Here is a 17,351-nt window from a genome sequence, read left to right as displayed (position 1 = left end):
ACTGGTTCTGATGTCTGTTTGTAAAGGGTATTTAGTTATACACGTGGATGATTTTCAATGGTGTTGTTAAAAACCTTTCAGTAATACATGTGAATGATTTTCGCTAGTGTTTTGTAAGATCTATTTCATTAATACATGTGGATGAATTTCACTAAGGTCGATCAAAGTTTTTATTTCATCAGTGTTTGTAAGAATCATTTCAATAATTAAGGCCTAATCGGACCCCCATATATGTCCAAACTAGGGCATTCACGATGAACCGACAATAAATATCACGCGATTTATGCACAGCTTTTGAGTGAAGTACGGGAAAATGCTGGTACATCCGAAAGCCAGAGGGTGCTCTCGAGCGGAAACTCCAAATACGCACTGCAGAAGAAGACCATAACACGTTCTAAAATCTAGGAAATAGCTATGGACATCTTTTAATCACTGTTACTCAAGCCTCATCATGTATTTTCATGATATTAAAGGATATTTATAATGATCATGTTTGACGGGTGTTGCTTTTTCAAATGCACATTATAAGCGACTCAAACTCGCACTGCGTTTAGATCGAGCAGCACTTCATACTGATCCCTAGGCCGTGCTTCACGGACATCCTACACATTTAAAAAAATATTGACACATAGCATTTCGCAGGTGACTTGATTTCAATAGGATTTCGTGGTATCCCGATTATTTACCGTGCAGCCCAAACAATGACTATTTTAACAAAGCTGAATAACTTAAGTTGCTTTTGAGTTATTCCTTGTCAAATTATTGAGTCACCACTAAGCAGAGATGTTTTTAAAGCTTTTTTACACTAAATGCTACAAGTAGATTTATTAAATAATAGCTTAAATATTGGCTAAGACAGCACACAAAGCAGGACCATAGAGAGAAACAACAGAAGTTGGGAGCAAAGGAGTGAATGAATAGTGCTAATTAAAGCCCACAGACCAGACAGATGAGTAAAAAAACAGAGGTACCAGCTATGAAAAGCAGCTGCCTGGATGTAAAGCAGGAGAAGTGATTCACTGAAAAAGTCTTTTGAAAAAAATAATAATAATACAATTATTTTCATAACCAGCAATGCATGGAATAAATCCTTTCCTCATTAAGGGGTGAGTGAAAAGAAATATGATTACACAAAAAATGAAACAAGATAACATTTTAATTTAATAATCCCAAATTTTATACTGTGAAGTTGGTTTTGTTTGGGGATGAAACCACAGCGATTCAATAATAGCATGCTACCTTTAAGAACAAAGACTAAAATGAATTGTTTTTGTTCTGGAGGGTTGCAATACAGAGAAAGGAAAAATGGCATGTAGCTATCAAACACATTAAATCCTTCTCTTGTGATCATATATTATTCATAACTCTGTGAAATAACAACATGATTAATAATGACACCGACATTCTTACATACAGTTGGTAGCATTTTTGGCAATTGGTCCACATTTATGCTCACATGTATGCTCATAACTGCGCATGAAACAAAGTTACTTCTGTCTTGCTGTGATTGTTGCATCACAAGGCAGTTTTATGTTTATTTCAGCAATTACTTAAAGTGTTCATTTTAGCTGTTTGAAACCTTGAACATGGTAGCTGAAAATAAACAGATAGACAATAAACAGAGTCCTACTGTCAGACAGCAAAAATAAAATAACAATCAAGATTAATCTCTTTTATGCTATTTTACATTATAAACATAGATATCAATATAAAATAATATATTATTTACAGTTTGTTTTCTAAATGTTTGCGGTCACAAACGGTTTATTAGTCAACTACCCTCTGTGATACCAAAGTGATGATGAGACTGGCCTGCCACAAATCCAGCATAATAAATCAAACATTCTGACCGGGTAAAATCTTCTTTGAAGGCCAAAGAAACCGAGGTACCATTGCCAAAAAGAACGTTTGTAAGATTGGCTAAAGCAAAGTAAAAACATATTTTTAACCCTGAGCTAAATGCCTGAATTAATTTAGGAATAAATCATCTGTATCAGCTCTGTCAGGTGCACCAGTGTGAAAACAGACACATGCGATACAGATTGTTTCAGCAAACTTTTTGGCAATAATGTTTTAAACAGAAACCTATTCATAAAACTAAGCTTTATAAATAGTTCCCAAACTACGAAATTTATCAAACGAACAGTGCTAACTATATGAAAAATGCTTGTTTAAAGAGTCATTTTGAGCTGCATTCCACCACACAAAAATCATGAGACTATAAAGGTTACTTTAGTATACTAAAATTAAAACTTCACAAACATTTTTGTTTACTGAAATTTTAAAATCAAAATAAAACTCATAAAAAAGCCTTAATAATGGACTGACAAAATTTCAAAAAAATGTACTACAGTTAAAACTAAAAATCTAAAAATAAATGCTAATTTAAAACATTAATAAAACTAAACTTAACTATTGAGCAATTCCAGCTTTATGTATGTGACATTCTGCATAATGGATGTGACGTATAAAACTCTCAGAGAATGTTTTTGTGATCAATATACTGAACCATCTGTTTACTAAACTCTTGTTGATACATAAGAAAAATGTCCGTCTATACACAAGTTTTCCATTTCAAAAAGGGAAATAAACATGGTTATGGATGTGACAAAAAACAAACACGGTTTTGGGGAGACGACAATATTGTAGGATTTCTTTGAATTAAAATTTACAAACCTGAAGCAATTATACCCAACAAATGGAGAAGGAATACCTCTTCACAGAACTCAAAATAATGACTTAATTTTAATTTTCATGTTTCTATTCATGAGGAATATGTACTGTTATCGATGTGACACCACTGAAAATGCCACTTACCTAACTAAAAAAAACATGCACTAAAATTAAAACAAATGCTTTCAAAGCTTGAAGAGAGACCTGAAATGGGCATCTGAACCACCAAATGTTGACATATGTGCTATTTCTAAAAACTACATATTTTCATGGTAAGGTTGACATTTTCATGGAATTGCCCTATTATGTTTTGTCAGAAGAGCAAACGAAAGCTCTTGATTCTAAGATTCTAAAAATGTTTCTCCGTAGACAAATACTTAAATTTGGGTCTTGTGCAAATTGGTGTTCCCAGTGCAATGTTGCTTCCTGCCTAAATGAGGGTTGTGGCTTGAAGTGATACAGCGAGATTTTGCAAGATTTTGGACATAGCTGTATCTCTCCTAACCTAACCCTAAATGATGTGATCCATCAAGACGTTAAAATTGTGATGCAATAATTTACTAATAACGTAAATTTAACATGACTGATAAAACACAAATGCGTTTTTACACCTACAAGTAGAACAAGCTTATTTTAGTAAATAAAAAAACGGATACCAAAGTTGTGGTAAGTGTCAACTACAAAGTTACTCAAGACAACAAATTGAGACAAAGCAGAAGACAACATAAAAAAAACAATATTCTCAGTGGACCAAATTTGACAAAAAAAGCTATTTAAGCAAGTAACCAACTTAAATTAATTGCACATGTTTGGGGAAATAATTAACTTTACGGTCCAGAACTCATTAGGGTCTTACTGAAATCAATAGCAGCAGCATGGTAATTGGTGTTCCAATGAGTGCAAAACCATTACTGAACGATGTGATGCCTTTTATTGGGGTACGGTTTTAATAAACTCACTTCATTGGATAACAGTGGCGGCCGTTAAGACATAGCCAGTAAAAATCCTCTTTTTGGTTTAATGAACTGCTAAAAGAAATAAAAACAATAAACAAGTTGGAGGGAGACAAAAGGATTCATAATTAGTCTGAATAGCTTTGCGGACCGAATCAAGTATATTGGTTGTGTTTTTTTAACACTTCTTGGTTAATCTTGGATAATGAGGACCGTGCAAATTGAGTTTGGACCAGAATGGAAATTGTGTGAGCTCCGCTCTGATAGAGTCTTTCCCTTTAAAGTTTGAACAAGGCCATATGCGAGGTCAGAGCCTCCGCCGACTGCCGAGCTTTAGAGTCAAGCTGTGAGACACTTGTGTGCATCTAAGGATGACAGCTTGTCTCTTATCTCCAGTGCTGCTCTTGTGGCCCCTGTGCTCCATTACTTTATCATTCCATTTTTCCTGGCTCCTTCCCAAGAACATTTCCGAATCTCGCTGCCTAGTGGCGTTACCCAAACAGTGCAACGTAAAGCAAAGCTGCCACTTGAACTTTCCCTTTGCAAATAGCCAGATAAGAATCTAAATCCCTTGTTTCAACGGCCACCCATGCCCTCCACAGCTTGAATCGTGACATCCCATTTTTAACTACAGCGGCGTGCGAAACCAGACTCATTTCATTGCATTCAAAGCACTGACGCTCTGAACACTAAATCACTGGTCAGTGAAAGGAGAGCCCAAAGGGTCAAACCTTATTTTTGCCTTTGTGATAAGCCTATTGTATAAACTCGTCTAAAGGTCACCTTTTCAAACTAGCGCACAAATTTTAAGTGAGTGTTTGTGACATGCTCCACCCCACCTACTGGGACCAACCAGGCCCTTCCCACTGGGACGAGTGGTACCATGGAACAGCTGGGACTAGCAGGTGCCAAGTGACGGGACCAGGTGAGGAATTTTGCTCTGAAACAGCTGTCTCAGCGCGTGGATGCTGCTGGCATTCCCCATCCTGATGTGGCCCATGGGAAATATTATTAGAATTTGGATCTTGGTTCAACTAACACCACTGTGATTCGGATTATTATTGAAATCACTGTAAAGTAGCTGGGTTTGTTTGAGATTTTACATTGACCCAGCATAATATTCTTAACTGTACACAAGTAAACAAAAATGTCCTGAAAATGAACATCGAAATGTATCAAGTGTCTCAATATTTTACACTCTTGACAGATGATAAATAAAAGTGCTCTACACAAACCATGTATATCTTTATTGCAAGTGAATGTGTAATTATTGTACTGAATCATATTTTTTACCTTTAAATGTTTATTCTCGAAAACCCTGAATAATGGAATCAAGAACTAGAGTTTCCATATAGCCTGTGATGATAGATAGCACCAGATGATGATAGATATCAGAGAACCACTACTAAAGCACTGCAAAGCATTTCTAATGACAAGCCATTAAAAAACAACATGCAAAGTCTCACAACTTCAAAAAGTATTAAAAACGATCATTAGTCTGAAGATTTATATCCCAGGCATCTACACATAACAAAACATGCCACACAGCCTGAGTGTGTCTATACTGAAGGCATGAAAACCACAAGAGTGTTTACTAACACAACCACTCATCTCTTAAGATCCACATTCGCTCAGCAAGTTTAGACATGGTAATATCTACTATCATTAATATCTACTGTCATCTCACATGAGGAAAAGCTTTCAAAGAGCTCATGAATAAATGCAATCAGAATAAGATTTTGACCTCTTAATACCATCATATACTTCTTGTTGACTCCTAAAGAACTGAATCTAAAATTAGAGGACTGTGTGTGTCTGGTGGGCAGAGCTCCGTGGATTGGATCAGTCACTACTGTTGTGCAGGTCTATCCAGGATGGCAGAGCTGGTGATCTTTAAACACACCCTCAGTTTGGAAATGCAGACGATTAGACTAAGATAACACCAATGACAATAGGCTCCTGACTAAATAAAGGACTAATGAGATCATCCAGTACGGTATGATTCAAGATCTTTTATCATGACATATTACAGACAAATATGACAGCAGATTTATTCTCCTACCCTGTATAGGCAGATCAATTTAAATTCCTTTGATTTATTCTTTAACCAGTAATACATTTTCATTGGCCTTTGGTATTAGCGACACAAATAATTGCTTGAGTTATGCTAAATATGCTAAATGTACTGCATACACTGTAAAGAAATGACTATTTATATCTCTGCTCTGTATTCTGAATCTTTTGCTAGCAAAAAACTAACAAAGATAAACATCTTAATAAAAATAAAGATTATTTTGCCTCAAACAAAAACTTTTAAGTTGGCAAGTTGCAGAATTACTTGAGCCTTATTACTGTAATATGAAAAAAAAAAAAAAACGGAAATATAAACAAAACTCATAAACGTTATATAATACACACTGTCAAATAACATAACAAACCAAAGACAAAAAAAATAAGGTAGCTTCATCTGGAAATCTCTCCAGAATCGGTAAGATTCAACCTTTTGAAATCCATTGCAGTGGTCAAAGATCGTTTTGAAAATGCATCAAGACATGTAATTTTCCGCTGGATAAACCTGTTATAGTGCTCTGCATGCACATATTCTCTTAGCCTGTCCCCTTTTAACCGGCAGCCACTGCTGTGTGCTGCGAGGAAGGGACGTAAATGCAAGTACTGTGAAGATGTAATTAACTTGATGAAATTAACAGATGAAATCTGTTGAGCAAGCAGGTAACCAAGTAGTCATTTAACAGACACTTTTATCCAAAGTGACTTGCTTCTATTAAAGGGACAATCCCCCAGAGAAACCTGGAGTCATATGCCTTGCTCAAGGACACTGTTCATTATTATTCCTTACGGGACTCAAAACAACATCCTTCTGATTAAAAGCAATAAGACTTTGCTATACCACAGTGCATAAAACGGACATAACTTCTGTTGTTAATGCGACACAGATAAGTAGAATTCTCTTCAGGTTTTAACAAATTTTCATGCGAATTCAGAGTAAAACATTCAGGATAGATACAAATTAAAATCAGTAGAAAAGATAAAACTGTTTTAATAAAATAGTCCGGCTATGACATATACAAAACCAATGAGTTTGGTTCCAAAATGAGATAACATTTGTTTAAAAAATCATGTTTTTTTATTGTCCATTCCAATTAATATCAATCAAACTGCAGTTGGTTTGTTTTGATTTAAGCCATAATAACAAAAAAAAACATAACATAATAAAAAACGTGATTTTTTATTTAACTCGTTTTGGAACCAAACCCTTCCTAACCTCTGACACAAGCAGAAGAGTCTCAATGTCTTTCTGCATGTGTCAAACTACACCTGTGATGCTCCTACAAATCAGGAGTGTAACAGCACAAAAACAAGCGTAAATAAATAATTAAAGAAAGAAATTAGTGAGTAATTGAAAATTAGTGGTGACATATCGATCCAGTCCGCTTGGCCGCTGTTAAGCAGGGCTGTCTGAATGAGACGCCCGCCGCTAAGAGACGGTTTAAAGAGTAATTGATTTTTGTTTCCATTGAGTCGCAGTCGCAAAGAGCTAATAATGTGGGATGATGAAGATCACTCTCCCTTCAGTATCTATTCTCCTCACTCTGTCTTGACAACGCAATCCTGTGTACAAACCTGCTGCAAGCATGTGGCGTACAATCAAACGATTGCCGCTTCGAAACAAAAATTTGTTTTAGCTTTTACTCTAATCTCAATGAAAACACTTCTCTCAATCTAATCAAAAACGTTTTGTGAAAGCGCTACAATCGGAGAAACTGAATATTAGCCTTCTATAACTCATTTTTCAAAACTTTGTGCAAACATTTGAGATCAATATTTGAGCGGAGTCCTCGGTGGCAGGCGGTCGAGTTTAGAATTTTACCTTCATGCACGGTCACGCCACAGTTGTCACACTGGATGATCTCATCCGCATCTTCGCTGTTGTCTCCAAGACACACGCAGCAGATAAGGATGTGCTCCATCCTCTGGGAGCTCCATGTCTGGGGCCGCTCCAGCAAAGAGTCCTGAGGAAGAAAGGAATAACTTAACAAGCTAACTCCAGTTCGAGTGGTTTCTCCTAAACTAAAGCTAAAGTATAAAACTAGGTTTTAAACTAACTTTTAGAATAAAAAGTTGGGACACAAAAGCACGCCAGCTCTGAGGTTGGTAGATTACCCCATCCCATAAACCGATACAGATAAGCCTATTCGTTTTTGTATGAGCTTTTTTGTATGAGCTTTAATCTGATGGTTTACAAGCCAATGACTAGATTTTCTGAATGCTCAATATTCATTTGTAAAAAATAAGAGAATTCAATTCATCAGCTTTTTGTACACTATTTTTTTGGACAAATTTGCTTAAAATGAAAAGAGCAGCAATGTTCTGACACAAAAACACAGTTTATGCAGATCTTGTAGGCAAGAGTATTAAAGGGATAGTTCAACCCAAAAATTCTTTCATTCCTCAAGTTGTTCCAAATCTGTATAAATTTCTTTGTTCTGATGAACACAGAGAAAGATATTTGGAATAATGCTTGTAACCAAACAGTTCTTGGACCCCATTGACAACCATAGTAGGAAAAATTAACAATGGTAGTCAAAAGTGCCCCAGAACTGTTCGCTCTCCTACATTCTTCAAAAAGAAAATTTGTTTTCAACAGAACAAAGACATTTATAAATCAATTTTCCTAGTATGGTAGTCAATGGTGGCTGTTTGCTTACAAACATTCTTCTAAAATAAAAACTTAACCTTTCTCTGGACAGGTATTGGTCTGGCTTTTGTTGACACTAGTAACTTTGTATTAGCACCTATTGTATTATTGCTCCTGTATGGCATATCGCTTATTTCTCCCTAAACTCTTTGTAAGTCGCTTTGGATAAAAGCGTATGCTAAATTACTAAATGTAAATGTAAATATCTTTCTCTGTTTTCTGTAGCACAAAGAAATGAATACCGATTCAGAATAAATTGAGGGTGAGTTAATGATGACAGAAGTTTCATTTTTGGGTGAACTGTTCCTTTAGGGAGATCTTGCAAGGAAAAGTATTTAGCTGGAGGAGATGAGAGCCGTTAAGATCCTGGAACTAGTTAGCCAGAGTCAAATAAATCAAATGCTAGGGGCAATTCTGCCACTGAAAGGCAAAAAGTTCACAAAGTTGCAAAATATAAAGAATTCTTAACAAACAGAAATAAAATAACCCTCCTTCGCTATAAACTGTGCTGGTGACCTTGTGCTCTCCAGGGAGATTGCCTCAGCTATAAGTGGAGTGCAAAGACTGGTTAAAAGATATCTTCTATGGATAAGTAACCTATTCATTGTAATGACTTCTAACTTCTAACCAGCAAAAATCCACAATTTAAGCTCATAGAAATTGCATCAGAAAAAGAATAATTCAATGCAGGATAGTTTAATACACGTTTGAGATATGTTATCAGGAGATGTAACCTCATTGACCTTCCCATGTGATGTACTGTGACTGTCATTGGTCTCCTCTTCATCAAACGCCCCGGTGCTCTTGCCTGCCTTCTTCTTTGGCTTCTTCCCTTCCTCTTCGCTATCGCTGCTACTGGATTCATTCTCATTCCCATCTTCATCATCATCGTCATCATCATCATCATCATCATCAATGTCATCTTCAGCACTACCCCCATCCTCCTCTACCTCACTTCCTCCTTTCTCTTTGCCTGATGTTTTTCCTTTCTTTTTCCCTGCAGTGGGCCTCCAGTCATTGTCATCCTCGCTGTCATAGTCATCCATTTCATTCAGCTCCTCCATCGTAGTGAAGTCCAGCATGGGCCGGTTCCGCCGCAGGTTCCATTTTTTAAGCTCTCTGGGGCCTTCCTCGGCTGTACCACTACCGTTCGGTTCCGACTCCGAGGATTTTTCTGCTTTTCTGCGGTTCCTGGAGGTTCCTCCTGTTTCTTTGCTGCTGATCTCGTCTGAGAATGACAGTTCCTTGGCTTTTTCCTCGGCTTTTTCCTCTTCCTCTGTGTCTTCGTTTAAATCTTTGGCCTCCGCTTCATCAATGCCCTCCTCGTTTGCAGACCTGACGGCATCCGAGTCGCTTTCAGAGCCCGCGGCACTGTCCTTTGAACCGTCCTCATCGCTTCCATTCCCAGTACCGTCTGAACCTATCAAAAATGGATTAGAGATCAGCATCATTACCAGCACATAGGGTTTTTCGTTCAGAATATAAAACATTTAATGTGATGCAAAATATAAAACTGAAATAAATGTTACATATGTAGTTGGTAATGAGTATGTTAAATAACTGCAATTTAATACAACGTGTGACAATGATTTATTGTCCAATCAGAATAATGTGACAAAGTTTATCATAGAAGGCAACTTTAAGACCCAGAGGGGTCAAAGTGTTAGAATTTCATTATCGGCTGCACTTTGTAGACAGGGGCTTGATGGGATAGCTGTGTGTTAACCTCCAGTCTGTCACAGTGATATGAAACCGTGGCGTATTGAGTCAAGTGTAGGTAACGCATTGCAGGAGGTCTTATCAAGCAAGGCAACAGTGATGAAGGTCTCATCTCCACCGCAGCTGTTTCCATGAAAGGTGAGAAAATCCAAGTGGGGGCAAGTCTAAAATGGCTTTCTGCAGTGTGAACAAATAGCCCAAAAGTTCTAATAGTAACGATATTAACTACAAATAAGTGGATCCATTTGATAAGAAGAAAGAATTGAGGAAAAATGAACAGATTACCTGATGCATCTCCTACTTCAAAATCACTGTCGTCTGAGCTATCGTAATCCAAAGCTTCCAGCAAAGAGTCGGCCAAAGGCTTTACCTGTCGCCGTTTCGACCCACGATCCACTAAAGAAAAAACACTTTATTATTAACATGAAGTCTTTAATTACGTAACTGATCATAATGTTATCCATCCAGCCAAGAAATGCAGCTGTCAGATATAAAGAACAAAATATTTTTAAATATAAAATCCAAGGAGAGAAAGCATAAAGAAAGTATCCTTTAAAACACATACCGTAAAATAATTATTATTATATAATGAATTGATCAAGTCTTCACAATTTACAAATATTTTCTTTTCTTAAGCAGAACATAAATCATTTTTCTTATGGGATTAAAATGTTTGGAATATCCTTGTTTGGGTTTCAATTACATGCTTTCTCTCACAGACCAATAGTTTTGCAATATATTTACTAAACATCTGGAGTCATTTAAATTACTTTAATAATGGATGTGCGTGATTTTTGGAGTTCACCATTTTGACTTTCATAAAACATGACAGCCTTTTAAAGGAGTAGTTCACTATAACATTTAAATTTCATGATAATTCACTCACCCACATGTCATACAAGACAACCTTGTGTTTATTTCTGCTGTCGACAACAAGTTTAGGCTTTTGAGGAAAGGTTTCCAGGGTTCTTATTCATATAAAGCACTTAAACGGGGGGCTGTTGGATAAGAGTGTTCTCTAGAGGTGATTTGTTATTTTCCAAGATATTTTTTTATATACTTTAAAACTTAAATATATGGCTTATTCTGACTCTGAGGTTCTCCAGGATGCCTCAATTTGTTTTTCGATAAAAAAATAAACACACAGACGGCTTGACATGTGGATGAGTGAATTTTCATGAAATTTAATTTTATAGTGAACTGTATTAGGACCTAAGGTCGGTGAACTTTCGACTAAAGCGGAAGTTTTAGCATTAGTATTACAAAGTAATAAGTAGTATTACATATTACACGTGCACACAACGTTCCCTTAAATATTGCAAATGTTTGTGATGCCCAATATATTGCTGTCTATATAAGCAGCTCTACCTATTCTAATACATTGCCTCTTTAGTTTTAGCTAACGTTACCTAAACTAGCCAGTTTTGATAGGGAAGACTAGTGGCGCCCTTTATTCTAACATTACATGTTAACGGTGTAATGTTACTGTGTTTGACATATGCAATGTTTTATGCATACAAAACTGAAGGATGGAGTGAACTTCACATCAGTTAGCCAGCATGCTAAAGCACCAATAGCCTCTTGATACCATCTATTCATGTTTACGATATAATTTTACAACACGAGTTGTCAATTCTAAAGATGAAACAGTTGTACTCTTTCGTTTCTTTATCAATATGTATTATATAACAGCAATAGTTACTCACTTTATGGGTTTTTGCGTTTGGATAGCTTGGACAAAGGTACAACGAACGCCTCCTCAGATCATGTTCTGCGTATTACGTCGGCGATATTGCGTATCACGTGTACACATTTGGCTGACGTTTAGCCCGCAGAAACCATAGCAACCCCCTGCATCCCTTTGAGCGGTGATGCAGCTAAAGCCACTAGATGAAAGCCTACAACCTTTAGCCAATAAAAGCGTAACCGCTAATGCTAACGGCCGGGCCAGACCAGCTAGTTTTTTGAATGGATTTTTAATGGGTTTTGTTAGCTGTTACGTATTAAAGACCCTTTCATCTCCCTATAAAAATAATGTATGTGATACAGCTTATGTTTTGGAGTAATATATGTTTTTCACGGTCAATAAACCGTTTTCGAAATTGAAAGAACACACTACGTTTTAACCAAATTATATATTTATCATTTGTATATTCCTTAGCTTGATTCCAAGCTTCCCGTTTATTGATTCTTTTTCATTATAATTCAAAGCCACGTTTTTAAGTGATAAAAGGATAAAAGTGTTTTGCTATTTTCAAGAATTTAAGAGGTTTTATTTCACACTATCCCAAGTTCACAGTGCTACAATTAACATTACTTGCATTTTGCATGCATGCACACTTAACGCGTTCAAACTTTGATGTTGCACGTTACCAGATGAGCCGCAACACTATCAGGCATGACTTGATTGATCTTTTATTTTAATAAAATGACAAAAATATTGTTCTGGAATACAGCTGTGGATCCATAGCTCTAACTGACACACTGTAGTGTTATAAAGTGAAGCTACAGATTTATACCAGAGGCAATGCTCAAGTAAGATGGAAACATACACATATGTTTGATTTAATTATTACACTGATTTCTTTTTAATCTCATTCATTTTGCTCCATAAGATCTACACTGCACACAAGCTGTTCATGTTTAAAGTCTTTATGCCAATAAATGTCATTTTACTGGTATTTATAAGGCCTGTCTATGAAATGAAAGGTTCAATGCAATGTGAATTTTTTATATTTTTATTAAATGTAATGTTTTATCACATTTCAAGTTTGTGCCAGTCATAATTATGTTTCAGAAATCTTTTTTTGTCTGGCCTACATTTTTGACCCATCTTTGTTAAAAAATAAAACTGCTAGAACAAACATATAACTAAATATTTAATTAAATAGTCAACACCAATAAATAGCTATTGAAGGTTTCAGAACAAACAAGTTTTTCAGCATGACCCGAACAATACAACAGCAGGAAATCACGGCTTTGGCTTGTTTTGAGAGCGAGCCTTGTTTCCATTGTCCTCCGTTGACATTGCCAGTTTAGCAAACAGGAGACGATTAAAACAAATGAGCCTAGATTGATCCCGATACACAGCGAGGGAAAGACTGATGGGTAAAGGCACACGCAAGGGATGATTACGACTGTCCTTGGCTGATGACAAATGGCACTGTATTGTACTGGAAAGCCGCAGTTTTTTATCCCTTGGCATCAAAACAGTTGGGGAATATCATCATAAGTATCATCGTCACTATCGCTGTCACCATTCTGTTGCCAGCATTCTCCATTGTAGGTGACATTTGATTTTGCCAATGGATGAAATGAAAGAGGAATGCTTCATATTAGCAGAAGGATTTGTAATTGTGCAGCAGCATATTTCTGTCGGTGTGTATGAGAGAGTATTTATTAAACTCAAAATGCATGCTTTTGGGTTGGTTGCTATATGCTATAATAATGCATGGTTAAAGCGTTTACAACCACAGCAGTATAAAGCAGTGTTTAGTTGTTATTGGTTTTTAACACGGTAATAAAATGTCGGTGGCCCAGCCACATCTCCTCATATCATTGAGAATCCAGCCTGGGACCTTGGGATGTAAGAATGAAATTGCTTCAATGGTACGGTTTTCTCTCCTCTGTCTATGTATTTCTTGTAAGAGCCTTTCCTTTTTAAAAACATATAAAAACAATTGTCCTACATAAAAGACACATTTTGAATTCATGGGGTATTTAACATTTTGATGATCTTTATCATTGCAATGTTAAATAATGAAATTAGTCTTATTCAGTAACTATGAACATCTACTTGTGAAAATATTCATGTGAATGGTGATGGAGCTCGAGACTGTGAATTGAGAGATCCTGCTCGAGCACAGATGAGCCACACAGAGATCTTGAGAAACTGTCCTCCTGCAGATATCTGTCAGCTTGATGAGCCAAAAGACAGAAGCAATTACATTAAGAACAAGAAAAACACAAGGTTTAGGAAATAAAAACATTACTATAAAGACATACTGTGCCACACCAGCTTTAAAACCTCATTTGAAGAGGAGTAATTGCATCAGCTATTATTTATGAACCCTAAAGAAGTATGTTACGGTATGCTTGCATTGATCTACTGCCTCCTCCGGTTTAATGTTTTGCATTTAAATTGAAATATTTATCCATTCGTATGGTGTAAATCATACCACGCCGGCCACCGTTTATCTTTGCTAAGGTTTCCATTGCTTTTCCTCACCGGAGCGTGGGGTTGAAATTGAGTGAATTTGATTATAAACACATTCCCACTATGTGTGGAGATGTAAACTCTGTGTTCTTAATGTTAACCCTCCGTGTGTACGGCTGTGCTAATTTTATCGTCATTCTTATGATCACTTTCACCTATGAATCAGACAATCCATACCAATTTAAAATTCTGTATTCTATTGGAAATTGTTATTAATAAGCAAATTGAAGTCTCACAACGTTCTAACATCAGTAGAATCATTATATTGAACAACATATTTTTTCTTGTAGAGACAGTTTTAAAGCAACAACATTAACAAACGTTACTCCACGTGCTCGCTTTTGTGAGCCACACACTAACTTCCAGTACACTTCCGCAAATAGTCCTTGTAGATTGTGTATGATTACAAGCAAAGAAAATAACAAGTAAATTACATAGCTAGCGACAGGCCCGGATTGGCTAATCGGGAGCACCGGGAGAATTCCCGGTGGGCCGGTCTGTTTTTTTGGCCGTGAGGGCGGGTGTTGTCATGGCATGGTTGAAATGTGGATGCTATTGTTCCTAGGCTGCCTGCACTCACAGCGGCCCTAATCTTTATATTTATTATTTTACCGCAGCCCCACTCTTTTTATTTAATGTTTTTTCGCAGCCCCATTCAGAGTGTAGCCTGAGGGTTAATGATGACGTGATTATCTTTTGACTCCCTGGCCCCGCCCCCGACAGCGACACTGCAAGTTGCTCTAAATAGAAAACCGTCAGAAATAAAAATGGATAACAGAAAGCGCAAAGACGGTGCTGAAAATGCCAGAATAAAAAGAAGAAAGCTCTGGAAACTGACGCGGCCAAATGTTCTAAGCTGACCACATTTTTTCGTAAAACAAATAAAGACGACCAGACGGTAAGCTTTGGGTGAGCGCGAGCTCATTTCGCGTGGCCGGATGCTCAACATTTTTTGTGACTCGAGCGAACAATTTGCGCAGCGCCGCAGTCAACATGAAAGCTTTGAAGAGATTTAGACTTAACAGATACCCCTGTACAGACATCTTTAATCATCAGTGTGTCTGTTTTATATTGTATTCAGAAAAAAACAATATTTATAAACATTGCTCTTTGAACTGTTCTTATATCTTCTCATTTTATTTAACATAAAGACATCCAATAGGTTAATCTATGGAAATGTACATTTAGCAGTCCCTAACCAACAATATGTAGAAATGTGTCTGCATTATGCACAGAAATGAAAGATTGGACAAAAAGTTTTATATAAAAAAATTATTAAATCAACAAACAATAGTTCGAAATGCATTTCAACGTCCATCACACGCATCTCCTTCACAAGAGCGATGTATTCTACATCTCCACGATTTTTGGCATGCAGCGGGTGAATATTCCATCTCCTTTTTAGCCCTTTTTTTTGATAGTAGTAACAACACAAAATCTCCTACGTTTCCTTGTCGAGCAGCTGCTCGCAAGACGCCATTCTGAATGATCTGACGTAATTCCGGTAAAATTCCTACTTTTCTTCTACTTCCTGCGGATTTACAGGACGATTTCGTTTGTGCGCCCCCTGTTGTTTCAAAGAATATCTCAACGGCAAACGCGTCAAGTATAAACGTCTCGTCCGTTTGGGGAGTTGCGCGCGTGGACAGTGGAGGCTCGCGGAAAGGAGCCAGGCTCGTGTATAAACAGGCGTTTATTCAGAGGAAAAAGAGATGAAACAATCATTAGAAAGTTACACTGTGAACAAAAGTCAGATAACAGTGCAATACTTTTTTATTATTTAACTAATGTTCTCATATTTGTGAAAAATATTTGAAGTTGTAAAGCAGCCGTATCATTGAAAAAGAAATTATAGTGTCATTAGACAGTGCAATACATTTTATTTTTAATCTTTTTTTATTTATTTTGTTTTATGTTTTTGTTAGATTTTTTTCCTCATTTCAATGTTCGGATATTTATGAACACTAATTCTTAAAGAAATAGATTCTGATACTGTCCTGCTATTTACTGTTCTAATAAATCTTCACTGTGAAGCAAAACTTAGGCTACTGTATTTTCACTGAATTGGAAATTATGATATTTTTGAAAAATACAATGAATTAAAAGGCTGTAGAGAACAGTGCGCTATTGCAGACTTATATTCTGAGGTTTTAATTATCATTATTTAAATCTAGTCAGTCGTGAACTAAAGTGGGCCGGTCTAAGGCATGAAACTCCAGGGCTGAAAATGAGTCCCAATCCGGCCCTGGCTAGCGATTAAAAAGTATGTCTAGTAAGTAATATCTTTGGGCTAGCAGTTGAAGAACCGTCACTTGGCTAAACTTAAATGTGACAAAAATAAGTTACTCGACGCATTCAACAAATTGTTTATTCAATAAAATCACCATACAATGAAATTCAACAAACTGTTTATTTAAATAAAATTATTATACAATACATATTGATATAAATAAATATGAATATAAATATATTTAGATCTTGAAAGTTGTATTATCAGCCACTTGGCAGACAGATCAACAAAAACAGACCAGAAGTTACTTCCGCAATTCAAAATGTAGGTAAATGTTAAACAATGTAATAATAAACAGCTTCTGTTTTTTGTAATAAGTCCTGATCCACATAAGGTATCATCCAGAAATGTGATAACTCCTCATGATGGTATACAGCCTGGTGAATAATAATTCTATTGATCTCATTTGTATAAAAAAATTAAGAAATAAATAAGTTTGTTGCCTAGCCTGCATTCAATAAGTAGCCTAAAATACTTCAATTCTCCTCATCCATTATAAAACTATGCTGGACAGCCGTTGCACCTAATGACTCCCACGCGATGGTGCTAATTTTCAGATCTCTTTTATCTAACACCTGCTAATTGGCAGTCAGCCTAATGTGACTCCTCTTTGCGACTGCTTTCTGCAGCTGCTTGCAGTTACTTCAAAGTTAAACTCCTTCTACATGTGGATTCTCTTGTTGTCCAAAGAGAACATTCCTCAGGACATCGTATAATGTTTGACTTAGAGGCCATGCTAGTTTTGATGAGGTTAATAGCATAGATCCTCCTGCCCATCTTCCG

At 36.5% G+C, this 17,351-nt stretch overlaps 1 protein-coding gene across 3 annotated transcripts in view; it reads right to left on the bottom strand.

Annotated features, from left to right (window-relative positions):
* phf14 (PHD finger protein 14) overlaps positions 1–11,996 on the bottom strand; it is a 69,414-nt gene extending 57,418 nt beyond the window's left edge. Inside the window, exons 1-4 of one of the 3 annotated variants that reach the window (XM_056741528.1) lie at positions 11,769–11,996; positions 10,348–10,458; positions 9,078–9,763; positions 7,516–7,657 (exon numbers count right to left, since the gene is read on the bottom strand). In XM_056741528.1, the coding sequence (XP_056597506.1) occupies positions 7,516–7,657; positions 9,078–9,763; positions 10,348–10,458; position 11,769 (940 nt within the window). In that variant the 5' untranslated portion in view covers positions 11,770–11,996. The remainder of the gene's footprint in view (positions 1–7,515; positions 7,658–9,077; positions 9,764–10,347; positions 10,459–11,768) is intronic. The other 2 variants (XM_056741529.1, XM_056741530.1) reach the window with 2 other exon arrangements.
* Between the last annotated feature and the right edge of the window lie 5,355 nt (positions 11,997–17,351).

This window comes from Triplophysa dalaica, chromosome 25, assembly GCF_015846415.1.
Source record: "Triplophysa dalaica isolate WHDGS20190420 chromosome 25, ASM1584641v1, whole genome shotgun sequence".
NCBI classification, from domain to species: Eukaryota; Metazoa; Chordata; class Actinopteri; order Cypriniformes; family Nemacheilidae; genus Triplophysa; species Triplophysa dalaica.
The sequence above is the reverse complement of the archived record's forward strand: the minus strand, read 5'-3'. Positions and strand labels throughout refer to the sequence as shown.